The sequence below is a fragment of the Pezoporus occidentalis genome, unplaced genomic scaffold (genome assembly GCF_034315485.1).
Source record: "Pezoporus occidentalis ecotype Australia unplaced genomic scaffold, CSIRO_AGI_Poc_V1 ctg339, whole genome shotgun sequence".
Taxonomy (NCBI): domain Eukaryota; kingdom Metazoa; phylum Chordata; class Aves; order Psittaciformes; family Psittacidae; genus Pezoporus; species Pezoporus occidentalis.
Genome location: NW_026915366.1, coordinates 229,783 through 253,220, shown reverse-complemented (window position 1 = coordinate 253,220; position 23,438 = coordinate 229,783). Strand labels below are relative to the sequence as shown.

Genomic DNA, 23,438 nt, shown 5'->3' with positions numbered 1-23,438 from the left:
TCTTTCTTTGGTTTTCTGAGTCACAAGAAACTACAAGCCTTTCTCAAACTATGTCACCTTCACCACCTGACTGCAAACAAGTTCACAGATCTTTTAGTCTGCTCACTGCCTATTCTGCCTCACTCGCCCATGGACTACTCCTTCCTGGTCTTGTTAGCATTATAGAAGATCCCACGGAAGGTACAGTGCTCTAATTTCTTCTAGGAGCTTGGTCTGACTCCCTACATGGCAGCTCTAGAGCAATCAGGTAGTCTTTCCTCCCTGTTCTTACAACAAAACATACACGATGCAAAATATACTAACACAAAGTAAAGCTTGTATTGTCTGCTACTGTAGCTCTTGCCCAAGCAGCTGAGACTCCAAATCATGTGTTAGGTACCAGTCCAAACTCTGGAACAATAGTTTGAGAATAGTTTGCTACACTCCATGGCCACAATACAATATCCTGATGGGTACTGATGAAAGGTGTTTGGTATATTGTGAGATTTTCAGCAATTGTTATTGCCTAGCTGCCCTCTTACCCACCCAAATAATAGACAGACAGCCAGCTTATGAGAAATGCAAACCTACACTATGACAGGCTTCATCTCTTTAATGTGTGTATTCTCAGCTTATTCTGGCTTTTTTATTTTTTTTTTAAATTTTGAGAAGGCTGTGTCAAGAAGGTATCCTGTGGGAAAGGAGGTGATCTTTGCCTGATCATTACCTGGGCAATAGCTGAGTATGCTCATAATAAAAATCACAACACCTTACCCTGTAAGGTGAGAAGGGCTCACAGAAAGAGAGAGATAGCAAGGATATAGGTGACTGCAGTTTGCAAAAGAGACTGATATGCTCCTGGGGACAGCAGGAAAAAGACAGAGAGAACTCTGAGGTGAGGGAAAGAAAATCTGTAAGGATCACAGGGGATTTTGCAGAGCAAATCACCAAGCTACCTGACACCACAACTAAAGCAAGAACTCATTTGCAGTGGTACAGGTAGGAGCTGTTTTTAAATCATTTTATATTAACAAAATGACTGAGATTTTACAATTTTAAAAGTTAGGCATTTTATTACTTATTTTAATAAAGCCTGGATTTTACTTTTAACTTTAAAAGCCTTAAGGCCTAGAACGGTGTCTGGTCAACTAAGAGTCCCATCAACGTGGTTGTTTATTTCAGTCAATGAATTACACTAAATCACTAAATAACAAATAAAACTCCCAAAACACAGGTCAGCAGATCAATGTCCAGCAAGTAGCCAGCAAGACTTTATCCTTTACATCAATCTGTCTTATGATCAACATTGTTGAATGATATTGGAGACCTCCTGTATGTAAATAAAAACTCATTTATCCAACTTAATAATTATGTCATAAACACCTCCAATAGACACAAAGCTCATTCCAGAACATCCACAAAATTAAAATCAAAGGAAACACTCCTGGTGATTTTTAATTATACTGCAGGCTTTGCAACTTCAGAATATTCTTATAATTTGGTATAACTATCAAAAAAAGAAAAACTCTGAAGAGTCTGTTTTACCACAAAATGTGCTGAAGAGTCTTCCCAGCAGCAGTGAGTCTTATCTAAAAGGGTCCTACAAGCCATCCTCAGCTGTAGGATGGGTAATAGACTTAGCTCCAGAGAATTCTTAATGACAATAACCAAGAGCTGATGCTGTATCTATTCTGTAACATAGACTAATACAATAACCCATATAGCCACTAATTGCCTGACCCAGCTCCAAAAAAACCCAGGATTTCTTCCTTTGTTTTCCAGAATCACAAATCTATCCTCTCTCTAGCTGACAGTGACCTTAGAGTAAACCACAGGCCATGGGATAAGGAATTACACTAGCCATGGAGCCAGTCAACCCAATGAATCAGACAGTTAATAACCCTACTGGCCCATGCTACCTTCTCATCTAGGCCTGAGAGTTTTTTGAGGAAGTATTTGCCCTATGCAAAATTATGCCAAGAATTCTGAAATATTTTATAAAATTGCTGATCAAATTCCTGTGGAAAAGGATATTTTCTGGCATAATTTAATTTACTGTTATGGACAGTCTCATAATAGTCTAGTAAGGGCCAAGATTCCCAGGCAGCTGTGAAAGATACAACAATCAGTGCTGGCATACCACCCTGAGTTAGGGCCTCTTCCAAACAGAAACAAGTAGTCTTTGTCTCATTCCTAAGTGCCAGTTCATCAGTATTCATGCCAAATCCTATATCTGTTGCTCGCAATAATGAAAGAGAGAAACAACCAGAAAAATTGGTGAGACCTGTAGGCAGGTATTTTCCTGTTGTGACATCTTTTGCTTTTGCTAGCCATGGCATGAGATAGTGTAGGGAAGAGAGAGGCATGACGAGGAAGCAGGGGAGACAGATACTACCCCTGTCAATGTACTTACAGAAATAGTAATAATATGGGTTAATAGGAAGAGACGGTTTGTTTGTATTTGAAGTAAACACACCACAGTACTAAAACTGCCAGTATAGCCGCTGGTATGACTGAATGCTTGAAAGTAGAGGACTATATGCCTGAGTCTTCTGGGATGCTTGGAAAAGCCAATAGACTTCAAAATTATGAATGTATGCATGTAAATCTTACCTGCAGTGTGACTTGGGAAGTACTTTATTGCAGAGTAGAATTGCTGCTTAGCTTGTTATATGTGTCACTGGTGCTTCATGACCAGAATTCCCTTTTGTGCATGGGCTTGTGAAAAGCTCTTCCAGAAATAGGGTGGTTTGTCCTACGACTATTCTCAGTGTACAGCCCAAAACCAGACCTATTTTCCATTCTACACCTTATTTGCTTATTTCCTCAACACCAAAATGAATTTTTATGTCAAGTCACCATAGGTATCTGACTCATTGAGCTTGGTTTTAGCCTGCATTTGACGGCTGCACAGAACATCCTAGAGGAGCAGCTGAGTTCTGTGCTGAAGTCCAGGTTCAGTTCACAAGGGTCATTTAAATTCTTCACTTGTCTAATCATACTTAACAAGTCGTTTTCTTGAGCATGCAGTATAGGACTGAAGGTGTGGGATCATGCACGGGACTGGGCAGGGTAGTATAATGCTTGCCAAAGATTTCCTCATGCTCTGCATAAAGGAGGCAAGCCTAATAACCCACCAAAAATGAGCAATTTGTATCCAAGATGTGTCTTTAAGAAGCATTGCTTCTCTGCTGTGATTTTTGATACTCTGTGATAGCTTGTCTAAAATGTCACTGTCTTCCCTATTCCAAACAGGTTTTCTTTGAACAACAGTAATCAGGGGCAGACTCCAAATGGTGCTAGTTGGCCACAGGCCATGAAAGAGGCCCTTTGAATGAGAGTTATGGGTCTTCTAAGGTGAAAGTTCCTGGTTCAAGTGTTCATGGAAGCTACTAATCTACAGAAGTTTTGCATACACCTCTGGTCACATGGAGATAGAAGGTGATCTAGTCGCCCTGCTAATCACTGCTTTCTCTTACCAGAAGTCGCACTTTATGGAAGCAGTGCCGTAATCTCAGCCACCCAGACAAGAATGGCTGCAATGCCTCCTGGTGGGAAAGCCAATGCAGCCATGATGTACCAAGAGGGCATCAATATTTCTGGACCTGTGTGAACTATTTCTGACAGTAATTAATAAGTGGTATCCCTGTTTCTGTCTTGACTTGAGCTTTTTCATTGTATCTTCTCCCCATGTTCTGTTTGAGGGGAGGGAGTGAGAGAGTGGCTGCATGGGAGCTTGGCTCTTAGCTAAGATTAACCAACCACAAGTGATAGAATCCAAATGTGTATGTGATGGCAATCAACAAGATGAGATAAAATTACCTGTAGGACTGTCATAACCACAAATGAATGTGGCCACACAAAATTTAGTGGTTAAGACCCCACTACCTTGCCAGAGTCATATTTAAGCTTGGACACAGTTATCCAAGACATTATAGATATTGAACTATAGTCATCTGATTACCTAGCAGGCAGGTCAGGAAGACAAAATTTGAAGTTTCATTAAAAGGAACCCTAACCAGACAATACCTCCAAATTTAAACATAAGATTTCTCTGAATTTAGATTACATATTCAGCTGGAAATTACACATAGTAAGATCTGAAATAAAAGTTTTATCGTGAAATGTATAGTTCAGCTTAGTAGAGGCCTGTCAGGTTTGCTTTTAATAGGTCTAAGAATCTAGATTAAATGACAGACCTCATCTAATGACAAGAGCTAGACCTATGAGAACTATAATTCTGTTAGTATCAAGAAAAAAAAAACATGCACATAGCTGAGCACAACTTACATAAATCCCCAGAACTAGACATAGTTTAAATTTGTTTTGCTTAATTTGGGAAGAGAATCATATGTAAGATAAATTAGTACAAAATTATTCAGTCTGACTAAGTTAGCTGATATATTATGTGCAATTTTCTACTTGCAACACGGATTAAAAGTGAGTGTCTTGGATATTTTTATTTGCTAACCAGAACAACCAACAACTTCCCTCATCTGCATTTTTCATAAACAATTTACTATTGCTACCTTTAAATTACTCAGTTGTCACATTATAATTCTACTCTCTGACAAAAATGATCAAAATGTATGAAATACACATAATTAATGTTATCCATTTGTTTGGAAAATGTCCTGAAAATACTCTTCAGTGTGAATGTATGATTCAGATGTTTGCAAACACTATTTTATTGTATTCAGGCAAAGCTTCTGTAGAACAGCTTTCAGATATCACCCATGATTGTACTTCATTTTAATGAGTTGTTCAGTTTTATTTTGAATAAGCTATACAGAAGCAGTCATGCAGTATGCATTAGATCCTTACATGTTAAGCAACAAAGTACATGCAGTTTTCTGTTTCTTCCTGTAAACCACTCAAGGATTTAATTCCTATTTCTGTCACTGTCATCTTATTATAAGAATACTGCAAAGAGGAAAACAAATTACTTTTATTCATTAATTTCCTCTTACCTAATGGGAGCTTTAAAAATGATGGAGCTTCCCTGAGGTACTGAACAGTGATGGTAACTTCATCGCCAGCATTTCTCAATAGGTGTACCTGTCAGTGTGACAAATAACAGCTACTTTAAAACAAAGAATCACCAGTCATGAAAAGCACATTACTTACAATCAAATCAACATCTCTGTTGATCTAGAATAAACTCAGTATGAACATTTCTGACTGGGAACAAAAAATATATCTTGAGGGTTAAGTCACACCAACAACAGATAAGAGTAGGCAAGACCAATGGAACAATCCGAATAAACAATTTGGTGGGCAATTTGAGTTTATGTACCAGCTGAACACAACTTTTAAAAAACAAATTGATGTAATAAAACTGGCATAAAGTAGTAGGGAAACATGTTTATGAAGATAATACATTAATTGTGTGTGTATACATATAAAAAGACACAAAAAGATATAAGTATTTGATTTGATCAATTTAGGTAATACATGAAGCACATTTCTGTTTCAAATACAGTCTTGACTTTTGTGACTGTCTTCATTATCTGGACGCATTTGCTAACCAGAAGGGAACACACACACACACACAAACACATATGTGTATAGACACATGTATTAACACATCAGAATTAACTTAAAGGCATAGCTTGATACTGCGTAAGGAGCATTTTTAAACACAGAACTTCAAATAAAATCTTGAATGGAACTTGATTTCTATTTAAGGGCAGAGGTATTCTCTAGTTTCATATTCATGAGCTCAGGAAACAGGTACTGCATTTGCTTTACATGTGGCCTGCATGCAGGGTCCAGAACCCTGATCCTGTTTGTTTGAACAGGATGCTAAGGCTTGTGGCCTCTAATCTGAACACAATCAAAGCATGCATGTATCAAGCAGAAAAGTAATTGCATCAAACTAACCACAAACTACATGTTTACTGGCCTAATGTTGTACTTGGAAGATGCTGGTGGTTGTGTCGTTTCCACAATTTTAGCAAGACACTACAGTGCCAACATTATGAGATGCAGAATCACCTCCAATTTTGTAACTCTTCCTCTTGTGCACCTGAAGTAATGCTTGTACCATTTTACTGTGAGGGTAATGAGACACTGGAAGAGGTTGTCCAGAAAAGTTGTGGATGCCCCATTCCTGGCAGTGTTCAGGGACAGTTTGGATGTGGCTTTGAGCAACCTGATGTAGTAGAAGGTGTCCCTGCCCAAGGCAGGGGGGGGTTGGCACTAACTAGATGATCTTTAAAGTTCCTTTCAACGCCAACCATCCTATGATTCTATGACCTACATGAAAACATCAATCTTATGCCTGATGGATATGAAAACCCAGGACAAGTGAAGAAATCAAGTAAGCAGTCACACAAGCTAAGAATTTTAGGATATAAAAATATTCTGGAAAAGTGTGAGCAAGAGAAGTGACTGTAAAATGCCTAGCACTAACACTGAAGAAAACATTATCTGGACATGTTCTGGTTTGACTGATTGAGTGACATATGAATCACCCATATAAAGTACTGTTGCTAAAACCTTACTGTTTACTGTACCTGCAAAATCCGTATCTTTTAACAAAGACTTACAGTGTCTGCCTCCACCCTCCCCACCCATCTTTCAGTCCATCAAACAGTGACCTCCACTGGTAACAACTTGCAGTAGCCCTAATAACCGCAGATCAATCCCTGAGAGGGAACAATAACTTCCCACTCATTAAGTTAGGAAATCCAGCTGTGCAGTGGAGAAGAAAGAGCTCAATAAGGTCAGAGAAAGCACCTAACAAGGAGTCCAATCAGATTAGTGAGCTTGAGGAATGAGGGTCCAGAGGCAAATGGGTAGAGGATGCATAAGAGAAATATTAAAAAAAAGAACAAAAAGAAGAAAAGGTAAGTGCCATCAGCTTCAGCAAGTTTCCCCCAAAGAACTTTCATTTCCTTTCAAGTTCCTCCTCCCTGATAGACCGATTACTCTCCCCAAAAGCCCCATTTCTTGACTTTTCTTGTTCTCTGTTCAAGTATTTTTACACCAACATCCCCCCCCCCCCAGCTTAATCCACATTTAAATGATTTACTACCCAAAAATACAACTACTGATACCGTGCTACCTACTCACACCCAGTATTCTGATATGAGGTGTTCCAACGATTTTGTTAACAATTGACTATAAGAGTACCTGATGTCTCATTATGGAAAAAAAATCCCATTAAAATCAATATTTCTCACTAAACCACCTCAGGATGATCACAATAGGAATAACCAGGAACTGAAGCACAGAAAAATTAGAATCCTTCTTTAAGGTAATACAAAAGTGTGTCAGGACTGCCAAGCTAACAAATGTGTTTTGAGTTCTAATGTATAAGAACTCTATGTCTCCTGAAATCCTCTGCCCCTTCTCTCCTGCAATAGCATAGACTATTACTTACTAAAGGACTGAAAATTATTGGTACCTCTGCTACTTTTCTCTAACAAATATAGTTCCTCCCTTTATCTGCAGAATATTATGCATATATGATATACATAAAAAGTCTTTGGTATATATACAAAGGGTATTTATATATATATTATAATAGACCTATATATATATACACGTGCAAAACTTTTAATCAAATTTCAGCTACCACATCATTCTAAAATTCCTCTGAAATTGTGTTGTAACTGGATGCTTTGTTTTAAATTTGCCTGATTTGAAGATTCTTGATTTCTACATTACATCTAATCATAAATTCTAGACTATTTTTAAGTGAAGGTAAGCTCAGTAGCTTAATTAAATTAAACTAGAATAGATTTAGAATATTAAAATAGAATCTTGTTTTGTGGATTTATATCAGCTATTTTGCACAAAATGCTCAGAAACTCATGAAAGTTATGTCAATTTACATAAATGTTTCCTTGAAAGTAATACTTTAATTATTAGGGTATTCATTCAGTTCTATAGCCACTTAATATTTTCAGCCGCAAGATTCAAAATTAGTATTACTGAATATAGTTCTGTTTTGCAATACATTACTGATGAGCTGAATGTGAACTAAAAACCATTATGTCTTGTAGAGCTTCACTATCATTATGGCATATATAGCTAAGCTACATATGTATGTATGTGTATGTACACATACATATAAAGGTTATGCTTGCTATGTTAAAAAGATAAAATAGATTTTTGCAATAGTCACATTGGATCATATGTGAAAATACAGTTCAGACACAAAAATTTGCATGCTTTTCATATGTATAAATAAACTGATCTAGAGATGAAAAATATGAATGATAAAAATTGAAGAAAATGTAAGTGTATCCTTGTATACATTTAAATTAGACTGCAGTAACTTTTCAGTCTCCAGTTGATTGTCTTCCCAAACTTCATTAATATCAGCATTAGGCCTTGAAATGAACTGATGTTCTTTTAGCCCTGCCACACCACCTAATGACTTTGCACTATTTATGCTAAACTAAATTGCAATGGAGCCTTCACAAATACATCACGCTCTTTTAAATGTTATTAAAATGGTTGTAAAAGACAGTAAATCAATCTTTTTTGCCACACTGTACTGATAGAACCACTGAACTTTGGAGTCATTGACCAACAAAGCTAATTGGAAAAGTTTTCTATGAGTATAGGTATAAAGTTAGTGAATGATTAATTACTTTATTTTCTTAAGGCCCCTCATGTAATTGATGTAAAATCCAAGCTCAGGCCAAGTACGTATGGCTGAAAAAAATTCAACAAGTAGCACAGAGGGGTAACTAATGACTATGGATCAGTCATTAGAAAATGAACATGAGCCGGCAGTGGGCACTTGCAGCCCAGAAAGCCAAATGTACCCTGGGCTGCATCAAAAGGAGCGTGACCAGCAGGTCAAAGGAGATGATCCTACCCCTCTACTCTGCTCTCGTGAGACCTCACTTGGAGTATTGTGTGCAGTTCTGATGTCCTCAACATGAAAAACACATGCAACTGTTGGAACAAGTCCAGAGGAGGGCCACGAGGATGATCAGGGGACGGGAGCACCTCCCATATGAAGACAGGCTGAGGAAGTTGGGGGTGTTCAGCCTGGAAAAGAGAAGGCTGCGTGGAGACCTCATAGCAGCCTTCCAGTATCTGAAGGGGGCCTGTAAGGAGGATGGGGATGGAATTACATTAGGGACTGTAATGACAGGATAAGGGGTAATGGGTTCAAACTTAAACGGGAAGTTTAGATTGGATGTAAGGGAGAAGTTCTTTACTGTGAGGGTGGTGAAGCACTGGAATGGGTTGCCCACGGAAGCTGTGAATGCTCCATCCCTGGCGCTTTTCAAAGCCAGGTTGGACAGAGCCTTGGGTGACATGGTTTAGTGTGAGGTGTCCCTGCCCATGGCAGGGGGGTTGGAACTAGATGATCTTAAGGTCCTTTCCAACCCTAACTTTTCTATGATTCTATAATAAGAATAAATAATTTTAGCTTCCTAATAGGTATAAACATTATATACTAATGCACTGCTTTGTGGTGCTGAAGCTTTTGCACAAGTCCAGTAAGTCCAAAACTAAAAAAAAATATAGCTTTTGAGTAACATTTACTGTTTCACTGTTTCCCTACTGTAGTATTAATATAAAAGGAGAATTGTAAAAGTGTTAAAAACAAACAAACAAACAGACAAACAAACAGTTGATTTCTGGGCATCTCACTACAAGAAAGACATTAAGGTGCTGGAGCAGGTCGAGAAAATCAGGCAACAAAGCTGGTGAAAGGCCTGGAGAATAAGTCTTATGAAGGACAGCTGAGGGAACTGGGGTTGTTTAGTCTGGAGAAGAGAAGGCTCAGGGGGAACCTTATTGCTCTCTATAACTACCTGAAAGGAGGTTGTAGTGAGGTGGAGGTCAGTCTCTTGTTCCAAATAGGGGTCAGGGGAAGTTTAGGTTGCATACGAGGAAAAATTTCTTCACAGAGAGGGTGATCAGGCATTGGAACAGGCTGCCCAGGGAAATGATGGAATCACTGTCCTTGGAAGTGTTCAAAAACTGTGCAGACGAGGCCCTCAATGATTTGTTTTAGTGGTGGTCTTGGCAAAGCTGGGGTAATTGTTGGACTTGATGATCTCAAAGGACTTTTCCAACTTAGCTGATTCTATGATTCTATGAAATACATCTACTGCAGCTGTGTGTGCCTGCACTTACTTGGGTGTTCATATGTGTGAAGGAGAAAAGGGCATTAAGGAAAATCCTTGCTTTTCATGCTAGCTGTCTGTCCTGGGTTCAGCAGTAGCAGTCATTTTTCTCCTTTGTGGTAGCTGGTGCACTGCTGTGTTTTGACTTCCAGCCCGGGAACAGTGCTGGTGATACCGATGTTTTCGGTTGTTGCTAAGTGATGTTTACCCTGACCAAGGACTTTGTGAGGCTCATGCTCTGCCAGGGAGGAGGGGAAGCTGGGAGGAAGCAGAGACGGGACGCCTGACCCAGGCTAGCCAGGGAGGTATTCCATACCACAGCACGTCATGCCTGCGGTGGGGGGGGGTAACTGGGAGTTACCCGGAAAGACACGGGCTTCTGTGTCGGATTAATTTCTTGGCCGGTGGTATTGTATTCTCTTCCCTTGTTATTTTCTCTTATCGTTGTTGTCATTGGTGGTAGAGGTGGTGATTTGTGTTGTACATTGGTTGCTGGACTGTTCTTGTCTCAACCCGTGGGAGTTGCACCCTTTCGATCCTCCTCCCAGTTCCTCTGGGAGCGGGGAAGGGGAGAGCCCTGGGGGGGGGGGGGTGTGGGGTGGCCTCAATTGCTCTCAGCCCAGCACCACTCACTGAGAGTGAGTGAACAAGCTGTCTGGCTAGGGTTTAAACCACGATACTGTCACGTACAGATTTTGCATATCTCGTAAATGCATTCATCGAGACAGGGTTTATTATGCTTCTGTTTTTCATATGGAATTCTCAAGCATAGAACAGAGAGAATGTTATAAATGGGAGTTTTTAGGTCTCACTTAGCTAACTACAATCTAGAGTGTGCAGGGAAAAATATGACTCTCATTTTAGGAAAACCAAATATCCTTTGCTGCCTCACTTTTACAGCCAACACACATTTTAAGGACAATCTGTATAGCTATAGGCAAACAAGTCAATGTCACCATTCATATCTGATGTGCATTCTTTTTAAAATTCTGGTGCCTTGTGTTTACTGTGGCTTGCTCTAACCCTTCAGGCATATCTGATCACTAATATTCACACTGATTAGGGGTTTAGACAGGGGTTTGGCCATTTCAATCAGGTTCTGCCTTATTATAGATCAGAACTGTAACAGAAATTAAAACTGAAAAGGAGCATGCCTTTTTTGAATGAATTCACCGATATGGCCCTGTTTTGAGAGCAGAAATCACATAATTTAACTTTGATCATTTAAAAGACTCAACTTTAAAGTAGCTGTTAATATTTTTTCTAGAAATCAGTAAAAATCTTTGGATAAGCAGGAATCATCACCCACAGGTCTCTATCTCTAACTATGGAGAGTCTGGAATTTTACATTTATAATATCTAAAGTTAGATGAAACAAATCCTATTTCACATGTACAGATGAAAATTTAAAGTCAAATACCTATGTCAGATTAAAAGTCTGAAGCAAAAGTTCTGAAGTAGAAGAAAGTGAATCTCCAGATAAATGTCTGATCTTGAGGTATATGCATTTCACAAATAAAACACTTGAAATTCAACAATGTGCAAGTCTTGACCTTGACAAGCACCTGGGTGCAAGATTATGTACAGGCTTGTAATGCAACAGGCAAACAACCAAAAAGATGTAGTAAAACATATGAATTAGAGTATACCATATAATAGTTAAAAAAATAATGAAATCTAGAGAACTAAAAGTTTTTTAAAAATTCCTAAACCTTCAGAATGAAAATGGAACAAAAAGTCACGGCTAACTATTACCTGAAACATGAAGACCCATCCCTGAGAAAGTAACACTGCTATCCTTCAAAAAATTCTAAGAATATCTGAGCATTACAGGGACTTCTCACTGGAAATTGAAGTCAGTCTCAACTGTTACCAGTGTACTATAATTGAAAAGAGTTGAAAGCCACAGAACTCACGATTTTAGATTAAGCAGTATGTTTTATTACTCATCTAGTGTTAAACTTACAAAAAGAAAGAATTGTCTCAGGTATCAAAAAATCACACAGACAGAAATGGCCAAATTAACAGAAAGCAAACATAACATTCTTAATTTAAACTTTATTAAATCATTACTGACATATCTTGTATGTCTCGTATGTCAGCAACACACACTATAGTATCAAGCTGCCACTTCCAGTTCAAATGCACAACACGTATCTATCTGAGTATGATTGGAAACACATATGTTTAAGTGAAATCAGAATCTGTAGAAACGCAAACACCTCTATCCCAAATGCAGGCCTTTTCAAGCAAACAAATTGGAGCAATCTAACCCTGCAGGTTCATATTCTTCAAATATATTTGAAAATCTTTCTAGACGATAGTTAAATGGTTGTGTTTATATAGGCTCCAATTGGCACAGATTGAATTAAAAAGACTAAATACAGGTTTTCATGTATCTGTTACTGCTTCAATTTTCTTTGTCGTTTTTTCTTGTATTCACAACATACCTGCAGCATTCCCAGAAAAGGATTTTATCTGACTAAAAGTGTCTCTGAGGAGAAAAGTATCAGTCAGAAAATTTCTACCATCTTTTAGTGGCAATGGTATTAAATGAAGGTAATTTCACTTGAATGATGACCAGCATTTATTGAAGGCTGTCTTGTGCTACTGAGTGCAAAAGTTAAACCAGAAGCTTTTGAAGTTATCGCACCCAGCAGCTCAGATGCTGCATTTGCAATTTAGAAATTGTTGACAATTCGGGCACTGTTTCTTTTTTCTTACAACAAACTTTTCCATAATGACCCTTTTGTACTAAGTCTTCTTAATCTAACAGAAATTTCACAGACATCCAGAGTTAATACAGGGCTAAATGTAAGAAGCACCAAGAACTACTTTTATTGTCTACACATTCACTGCTTAAGTACAAGACAGAAGTCCTAGACCTGTGGGCTGATCAACAGACCACACTTCACTCTGGCTCAAGTACAGAATTTACTTGTAATCATCCATATGTTCACTGTTTCAGGCTTAAAGAACTGGGGCACCTAGAAAATAAAAAACATTCCTCTTTTACATTTACAACATGCAGAACATAACAGGATAATAAGAATACCTAGAGACAAAATTCAGCTCTGTTTCATAGTAATAGTAACCTTGTACGTCAGTATGCAATGCTTTTGTTTCCACAGCTCCCCAGGCATGAAACTACTACTATCACCATAAAACAGCAGATCACCTGCAATATTCAGCACACATCAGGAAAAAAATTGTGATTGGTGAAGTCCCATACCTGACCCTTCTGCACACTACCTCAGGACCACAGACCTTCATTCCTTGCAATTGGGTTACTGTACAGGTCGATATTTATTCAGCACAGGTCACCATAAAGTATGTTCCTTTATCCAGAACTGAATATTTCCTATACTGGAAAAAAATCATTCTAATTGATGCAGGGAACATTACACAAATCTGACATGTTAGTCTTCTGAAGAATTAATTTCTGTTCCCCCACACTGACATGGCTGGATACAGCTAAAGCTGTATTTGTTTAAGTATAGGGCTACACTTTTTTCTATCAGACTTGCTGCTGTCTAATTTTGTCTATTAGACAAAAAACAACAACAAAAACCTTTTGAATTCCTGATCCAGTTAATAGTTTTGATACAATGTGCTAGCTTTTTTGCCACCTGAAGTGTATCAATACACTCCATGCTCATGCTCTGTTGAGTGTTTTGTCTGCTATCTACAATAAGGAAAAAGAGCAGGTGCAATTATCAAGCCTCAGTTCAGTGGCTAAACAAATGTGCCTGAAATATTAGTGACAGCTGCTAAGAATTTGACTGTTAAGATTAGTGAGTGCTAAGACATTCACTCTTTAGATAACACTCCCGTTAAGTCAATGGCGGTTTGAAGACAAACAATACTTACATGCAGCTCATACAGTGATCTCAAAGGAGTTAACCTCCATTGTGATCAGAAATACAATTTTGGTAATGAGTTAATTTTATTGGGTGTAAGTCCTCTATATAACTTACATTTCCCTTTTCAATTCAGGAAATTTGCAAAAATGCAAAAAACCTGTTTCCCTTCTGTAAACAGCATAAGTCTAATCTTTTACAAACACAATCTATTCAATATCACAAGGGTGTACACTAACTGTTTTAGCTTGCAGCTTGGTCCTCTTATTAACACTGAGCTAGAGTATGCAGCCATATATATCTCTTTATACCCTGATGAAAACTGAGTCACCCAATATAAGGCAGTGAATAAGTAAAAAGCACAAACCATTGTTTAGATAGAAAAAGGAAGGTTGGGAGGGAGAAATGAGAAGGAAAGGAACCAAGAGTGGACAGGTCTTCCTAGTGATCCTCAGGAATAAAACAAGGGATATCCTACAGCACGTTTCTTAAATCTATCAAGTTCTGTTTCAAAATCAGGTAATTTCTCTTCCTAACAGCCCTTTCAAAGACCCTCCAGACTTATCCACAGGTAGTTTACATACTTTTATTCATACTGGAACATTCTCCTTTAGCTTAAGTATTTGGTCTCTCTCCACAGTGCTCAGTTTTATAAAGGTGGGTGAAGATAGAAGAGAGAACTCTTTTATTTATGACTAAAAAGCTAGTATAATTTTTTAAAAATCCTTTGTAGGTCTTTCAACATTTATAAATAAAATAAATACTAAGTAAAAAAGATTAAGAGACAGAATTTTTATTTTATTTTTTTTTTAAATCTTAACTCCTTTTATCACTAGGAAGTACTGATTAAAAGTACAGCTGCCCAGCTGCACTCTCTGTTGTGCTTTACCTAAAAAATGCTAGATTTTGTGTCCATAGCTTAACAAAGACTTCAGTTCTTCCCATAGCTCCTTTGTGCAAGGTGGCTGAATTCTTCCATCACTTTTAATTATAGTAATTCTGCTTTTGTGCTCAAAGATTATGCACATCATAAATGCTCATAATGCGAGACTACTTGCTGCTTCTCTGACCCAGGTAATTGATTGTGAAATAGATGGGGGTAAAATAGTAGTACTGAAATCTGAACTACTTAATTGTAAATGCTTTCTTAACATGATTAAAGCTTGAAAGAAGTAGATTTCCACAAGTATGTTATGGAAATTGTGTAATATTTTAGGTATACATTTAACATGGGTACCATAATATGTTACTGCATGTTTTTAAAGCTTTCTCTGAAATTTTGATATCCTTTGTGGAAGCACAATAAAGGTGCAACAGGGTGCAAATTTAAATGGCAAAAAATGTGTTTCAAAGCATGCAAGTTTTATCATTTACATGTAAAAGACACTGGAGACAAAAAATATACTATAACTTGCTTCTTAATGAGGAATGCTGCCAGATACATTCCTTGATGAAACAATCACATTTCTTACGGCACCTGGAAACAGTGAAGTTGAACTGTACATCCCACAAAATTTTAAAGTTATACTATAATTTGCTGATTTTACATAGCTTTATTTTTATGCAGTGCTGAGGTACAGAATACTTATGGCAAATAAGCACCCAGAGAAATGAAATTGATCTTTTTCATGTAAGCAAGGTGAAAACCACTTTTTAATTATCTGTCTCACTGTCTAACACAGCTGCTGGTTTACTATGACCAAAGGTCCAAGAAAATAGCTCAGAAAAATTCTATAGAGGAGCTGAAAGAACAGGCTAACTACGAAAAACAGAACTTTCCTCTGCATGCTAATATCACAAATTAGCATTCTTGCTATTAATGTTTTTTTTTCACTCTTTCTGCTACTGCCCACTCTGCCCACTTACATAGCAGTAGCAAATTTTCTAAAACATGTGGTAAGTCTTAACTAGTGAAAGCAACTATGTTAAACCACTAATAAATGATCCCAAATAGTGCATTCACTTGTTTTAGTTCCTGCTTCGGCTCCTTGATGCATGCAGCTGTTTTGCAGCTATGTACCCACCGTGACATGTATTTGCGGTCCACATAATAGATGACTAAAGCATTCTTTTAGAACTAAAGTGACTACAAAGGAACTCCATGAGAACTATGAGATGAAGTTAACAAAGTAAAATCTTCAGAAGCTTGATATCTTTAATTTTTGGTATCTCTAGTCCAAAAAATACATTAAAATACTTTAACTAAACAGAAACTTAGTGAATGTTTCATGATTAAAGTTTCTTCATGAAAAGTTATTTATAGAAATGTTGCAGTGTCTTCTGCAGCTGTCTCAAAACTGCACTGTGTTTGAGTAACTTACAAATGCTTTCAAACCTACATGCCTGCTTTGGCTGATCACAAAAGTAAATATCCCAATAATGGGGAAAGCAAGTGGTCAGAGATAATTTCATCAAGCTCCCTGTCAGTAATATATAGGGCTGATGGATTCTAGCCATGTTGTTTCTGTTAATATGCCTGTGTGTAACTGGGGATAGCCTCTTAGCCTGGAGCACATCAAAACCTTATGCCAGTCAAAATACACCTTACTCCATGCCTCAAATTACCTGCTTAAAGAAATAAAAGTTTACAGCAACATATTGGGAAGACAACAAACTTAATAAAACAGATTTCATACACAGAAACTACATATAGAAAAGCTGAAATGTAAAAATCTCTACATTTCCAATATCCAGCGACAGTCAGTGTTCAAAATCAGCTAGGGTAAAAAAGTACAATATGCTAAAGGTTTTGGCTTTGTTCTTGTCACTTTTTTTTTTCCTTAGGAAACAATTGTAAAACTATCAAAGAAGAATATTCAGAAAATGTTCAAACTATCTTCCAAAGATTAAAAGCATTTCATGTAAAAATACTTTGGAAAAAATAAAGGGAGACACAGTGGGTACTTGTAAGGATGGATTCCCTAAGATATTTTACAGCATATCCCTTCCATGTTGTTCTAGTGAAATCTCCATCATATTCCTCTTCCTCTCTCCTGAGCTGTCATGAGCAGAGAGAAAGGAAGTGGTAATGTTAAGGTTGTGGAAATATGTATCTTGTTTTCCTTTTTTCTACAAGTTTGGATTAACGAAGCTCTCTAAAATCATATATATGAGAAAGAAAACCATTTTATCTCTAGGTTGGTCACTACATATTTTAAGTTTTTACTTTAAAAAAAAAAAAAGATACTTGAGTGAGATCAGGAAAAGCACCAGCAAAAGCCCTTTCAGAAAGTCACTTGAACAGATTTCCTATGCTTTCCTACTGCTACTCCTTTTGTTTCCTCTCTGACATTTTCCTGAGACTTGTTTGTCATCTCTCTGCAACCACAAAGCTTGTTTGGTTTGATTATTCTATTTAATTTCTTTAGGGATATGATGACAAAACATATACCCCCACAAAAATGAACACACTTTTCTCTATGTGTTCAATATAATTTTTACAGAGATTGATTTCTTATTTCCACTCTACTGCATCTGCATTACTTGAACACATTGCAGTTCCTGGAAATAGTGTGATGTTGAGGTGATTTAAGACACTGGTAAATTTCTGTGCAATTCCACACACTTTTTTTTTAACTTGCATTCATACAGTAATTAATTAATACAGCAATTCCAGCTAAACTTTGCAGTAATGGATACAGACTATTTCAGAAAGTGTGTACAATTTTATTGTCTATTTTTTTTTTCTTTTTGGTAACCGTTGATGTTTAAAATGCTCTGTAAGTAGCATCAACCTGTTATTACTACAGTGTGTCTAAAGAACTAGAAGAACAGACTGCTTTTGTTAGGACATGTGTGAGGGCTTGGGGAACACAACTCTCAACAGAAATAATTTATTAAAATTGAGAAATTGAAAAGCTAATTTTATAAAGCACCAATAAAATGGGAAAGCACACAACTCTCCCCTCAAACAGTTTAATGATATTCAAAGGAATCAGACAATTGTTATGTGATATGAGAAAATCTCAGTTACTGGTTCTTCTGGATCTGGTAGAATCAGCATTCCAATATTAGCAAAGTATTTCTTCTATGTTAACAGAATGACAGAACTGCAGTACAAACAACTAACTATTCAGGTCAATACGCAGATCACTGCCCAAAGTACTGTGAACATTAATCTTAGCAGTGTTAATATAGATCTCCAACAAATGAAACATGCACAGTCTTTGTAGAAAAATACTTGCCTTTTCCTTCATTTAACAGCTCAAACTCTCATTTTATACTTGTATTTCAATTACACTGTTCTTTTTTACTTCAAATCTTTTTCTCTACAGGGAGAAAGAGCACCTATAAACTGAAAAGATTCCTGCAGTGAAAACTGTAAAAGGTCAAGGGATAACCTGAAGTTAAGTGTCAGTTTGGGTCAGAGAATTGTGTATGTCTGTAAGGATATCTATACATATTAATGTGGCAACTACCTGGGCAATCTAGCAAACCAATGAGCATTACTCTTGAACTATGATCTGTACTGCTGATTATTTTTGTCAGGAATCAAAAAGTATTAAGCCCTCTATGGATAATAAATGAAAACTTTACTTTTACTTTCTCCAAGTGTCACAAGTATGTTGCCTCAAGTATTGAAGACCTTGGGCCCACTGTAGGAGAAGATCTGGTCTGAGACCATCTTAAAAACCTGAACATACACAAGTTCATGGGACCTGATGAAATCCATCTGCAGGTCCTGAAGGAGCTGGCAAATGAAGTAGCTAAGCCACTGTCTATCATATTTGAAAAATCATGGCAGTCAGGTGAAGTTCCTGACGACTGGAAAAGGGGAAATATAACCCCCATTTTCAAGAAGGGGAAAATGGATGACCCAGGGAACTACAGAGCAGTCAGTCTCCCCTCTGTGCCTGGCAAAATCTTGGAGCAGATTCTCCTGGAAGGCATGCTAAGGCACATGAAAAACAACAAGGTGCTTGGTGACAGCCAGCATGGCTTCACTAAGGGGAAATCCTGCCTGACCAATTTGGAGGCCTTCTATGATTGGGCTACAGAACTGATGGACAGGGGTAGAGCAGTTGATGTCATCTACCTGGACCTCTGCAAAGCGTTTGACACTGTCCCGCATGACATCCTTGTCTCTAAATTGGAGCGACATCAATTTGATGGATGGACCACTCGGTGGATAAAGAACTGGCTGGATGGACGCACACAAAGAATTGTGGTCAATGGCTCAATGTCCAGCTGGAGACCAGTAAGGAGTGGTGTCCCTCAGGGATCAGTGTTGGGACCGGTCTTGTTCAACATCTTTGTTGGTGACATGGACAGTGGGATTGAGTGCGCCCTCAGCAAATTTACCAATGACACCAAGCCGTGTGGTTCAGTTGATATGCTGGAGGGAAGGAATGCCATCCAGAGGGACCTTGACATGCTTGTAAGGTGTGCTGATGCCAGCCTTATGAAGTTTTAACCGTGCCAAGTGCAAGGTCCTACACCTGGGTCGGAGCAATCCCAGGCACAGCTACAAGCTGGGCAAAGAAGAGATTCAGAGCAGCCCTGTGGAGAAGGACTTGGGGGTGTTGGTTGATGAGAAAATGAACATGAGCCAGCAGTGTGGCTTGCAGCCCAGAAAGCCAACCATATCCTGGGCTGCATCAAAAGGAGTGTGACCAGCAGGTCAAAGGAGTTGATCCTGCCCCTTTACTCTGCTCTTGTGAGACCTCACTTGGAGTATTGTGTGCACTTCTGGTGTCCTCAACATAAAAAGGACATGGAACTGTTGGAACAAGTCCAGAGGAGGGCCACGAGGATGATCAGGGCACTGGAGCACCTCCCGTATGAAGATGATAGGCTGAGAAAGTTGGGGCTGTTCAGCCTGGAAAAGAGAAGGCTGTGTGGAGACCTCATAGCAGCCTTCCAGTATCTGAAGGGGGGGTACAGGGATGCTGGAGAGGGACTCTTCATTAGGGACTGTAGTGATAGGACAAGGGGTAACAGGTTAAAACTTAAACAGGGGAAGTTTAGATTGGATATAAGGAGCAAATTCTTTCCTGTTAGGGTGGTGAGGCACTGGAATAGGTTGCCCAGGGAGGTTGTGAATGCTCTGACCCTGGCAGTGTTCAAGGCCAGGTTGGACGAGGCCTTGGGTGATATGGTTTAGTGTGAGGTGTCCCTGCCCATGGCAGGGGGGTTGGAACTAGATGATCTTAAGGTCCTTTCCAACCCTAACTATTCTATGCTTCTATGATTCTATAATTACTGAATAACATACTCAAGTATTAACATGTAGTTAAACCTAGAGAACATAACACTGCAGTTTTCATATGGTAAATATGTATTTTAATTTGATATAAGTTTAATGATTTTAGACACAGCATGAATTAACAAAATCTACTCATTAATATCTTTGAAATATTACTACTCAGTAAAATTAGTAACTCACAAGCATATATTTCTGCTACTTTAGAATCATCTATTGAGTTGAAAAATTATAACTCTTTTTATGATTTTATTGATTTTACTAATTTATAACTATAATTCTATGGGCTTTATTACCCTATGGAATTTTACATATTTGTTGAGCAGTTAAGCATTATGTACCTTTTTAGGCATGCATTTTCAAAGTTTTTTTCTATTTAATCTTTTCCGGTTGTTTAGCCTAGAGAAGAGAATGCTCTGGGGAGACCTTAAAGCAGCCTTCCAGTACCTAAAGGGGGCCTGCACGAAAGCTGGAGAGGGACTTTTTACAGGGGCATGCAGGGATAAGACAAGGTGGAATGGCTTTAAACTGACAGAGGATAGATTTAGATTAGACATTAGGAACAAATTCTTCTCTGTTAGGGTGGTGAGATACTGGAACAGCCTGCCCAGAGAAGCTGTGCATGGCACATCTCTGGAAATGTTCAATGCCAGGCTGGACGGGGCTTTGAGCAACCTGGTCTAGTGGCCAGGAGCAGTGGACAAGGGTTTTGGAATTATATGATATTTAAGCTCCCTTTCCAGGCTATGATTCCATGATGCTTACCGACCTGGAAGATTATGTTGAATCAGCAAATAATCACCTTGTGTTTCATTTCCCTTCACAATTTATTTTGAATATCTTGAAAACCAAAGTCCCAACCAAGTGGATATCAGGTGGTATCCCTTCATTGTGAAGCTCAACTGAATTAATCTTCCCCTTGCTTCCCCCTCTCTCCCCTCAGGAGATCTGATTGTTCCTTTTGTGTCATAGGAGGTGATAACCTGATTAGCCACCAGGAAAACAAAATTAATTTTCCCCTCAGATGAGTAATACAATCCCAATATTAATCTCTGAATTAACATTATTTGTATTCACAATCTCTCCACACCAATACACTATTTCTAAAAATACTCTTATTTTTGAAGGAAAAGAAATTATTTTCAATTTTCCACAGTTTATTCTATTACCTACTGTAAAAGCAGGATTTTCCTCAGTCCTTATTTAGAGTTATTTATGTTTCTACTCATACTGTTAGTCAGAACTAAGGTCTGATAGTAGCAGCTTGCAGAATTGTAGAGGAAAGCAAATTCTAGCAATTATAAGTGAAAAACTGGAAAGCCATTCTGTTGTGAAATCGCTGCTGACAGACCAGTTGGTTGTTTGTCTTGCAGAGAGCTAATCACCTTTTAACCTTGCTGGCAGTTCAAGGGTCGAGAAAGAAAACTGCATATTGGGTAGAACTGGGGATCAGCCATATACATAAGCATCTCCAGAGTGCCAGTTTTGAAGATGGTAGGTAGCAGTCTGAACAAATTTTTCCTATAATTCCCACATCTTGTAGCCTTCTTTTTTAAACTGGCAAATGATTATATGTAATCTTTAATTTAGCAAAAAGTCTTAACACCAAGGAATCCAGATATACCATTGTGAAATAAAACAAAATAAAAGACCCAATGAAAATTTGTGAAAACATCTGTTAGAAGAACAAGACAAAAAAAAAAAAAATCAAAGCACCAAAAGACAAAACAGGAAAAAAACAACAGTCCAACACCAAAAAGCCTAAGAATCACATGCCTGCTTCTGCTCCTTAATAGCTTATCGCTATGGCTGGGACTAGTGTAGTAATTCAGTATCTTTACCTTTTCCACCAGCATCCCTTTTAGTAATCTGTGGTGGGTTGACCCCAGGCAGCGGCTAAGCATCCACACAGCAGCCTGCTCACTTCCCCACCCCCCAGGCAGAATTAGGTGAAAGAATAGGAAGAACAAAAGCAACAAACCCCTCAAGATAAAGATGGTTTAATAAGTGAAGCAAAGACAAAGGTAAAAACAAGAAAAGTGATGCAAAGACAATCACTCACCACTCCTACAAGTAGACTGATCCCCAGCCAGCCTCTGTTGCAGAATGACTCTAAGAGCAGGACCATAGAGTTCTGGAGGACTGTGCAAGCAAGGCAGGGGGTGGCCCCCACAGGTAGCCGGAGACCGGACCTGGGAGGAGAATGTGGAGGAAGCTGTGGGGGCTAACCAATACTGTTGTGCCAAGAAGGAGTGGCTGAATACCACTCCTATATATATGTGAACTGTGTCACAAATAAAGTAGAAGTTGCTTATCACCCATATTGGGTTGGCCTGTCTGCTTCTCCTCGCCGCTTACAAATGGCGCCCGAACAGGGATGCGGACTACAGGGCCCTGGTTGCTGGGGACCCGGATTACAGGGCCCCGATTAGCGGGGACCCGGATACAGGGCCCCGGTCGACGGGGACCCGGATACAGGGCCCCGACTAGCGGGGACCCGGAATACAGGGCCCCGACTAGTGGGGACCCGGACACAGGGCCCCGGTTTAACGGGGACCCGGATACAGGGCCCTGGTCGACTGGGACCTGGATACAGGGCCCTGAGTATCAGGGACCCGGAACGGCGAGTGAGCGGCGCCGGCGGCAGCGGCTGGGAAGCGCAGGCAATGCTGCTGCGGTGGCGTGACGGACCCGGGTGCTTGGACTGACCGAAAGGAATCCACCGCTGGGGCGAACCAGACACTGCTGTGTCGGGAGGCCAATCCGGAGACCGAGGTTACAGGATGATCCAGAAGAAGACGATCCGGAAAAGGCTGGCCATGAAAATGGACCAAGAGGTAGCCCTGGACTTATTACAGTTCTTTTTATAAAAGCAGGGAACTGAGCCCTGAACTTTTTACAGTGCTTTTTATAAAAGCAGGGAATTGAGCCTGAGACTCTAAAGCAGCTAGTGGGTCTAGTGGCTGTAGGGAAGGCTAAGGGATTTTTTTGCAGATCCTAATACAATATTTGAGGAGAGTGAGTGGCGAAAGTTTGGTGATGAACTATTTGACTCAGTGCTTAATGATCATAAAAAGGCAAAGAAACTCGGTAAACCACGGAAGGAAGTAATGAACTGTATAAAAAGATACAAGGCAGAAAAGAAAACTGCCGCGGTAGCAACGGAGAAACTAGAAACAGACGTCCCCGGTCGGTTGAAACCGGGGGAAGATTACAACTCGTTCCCCCCCCACCCCCCCAACTCGCGGGAGCACAGGGTTTCCCACCCCCCCCCCCTCCTTTTCTCCCCCTCCA

The 23,438-nt window shown here is 39.0% G+C and overlaps 1 protein-coding gene across 1 annotated transcript in view; it reads right to left on the bottom strand.

Moving 5' to 3' along the window:
• Positions 1–23,438, bottom strand: part of LOC134169171 (gamma-2-syntrophin-like) — a gene marked incomplete at its 3' end in the record, with an annotated part of 159,902 nt that overhangs the window by 33,479 nt on the left and 102,985 nt on the right. The window contains exon 7 of the mRNA XM_062629460.1: positions 4,950–5,037. Within this exon, the coding sequence (XP_062485444.1) occupies positions 4,950–5,037 (88 nt within the window). The remainder of the gene's footprint in view (positions 1–4,949; positions 5,038–23,438) is intronic.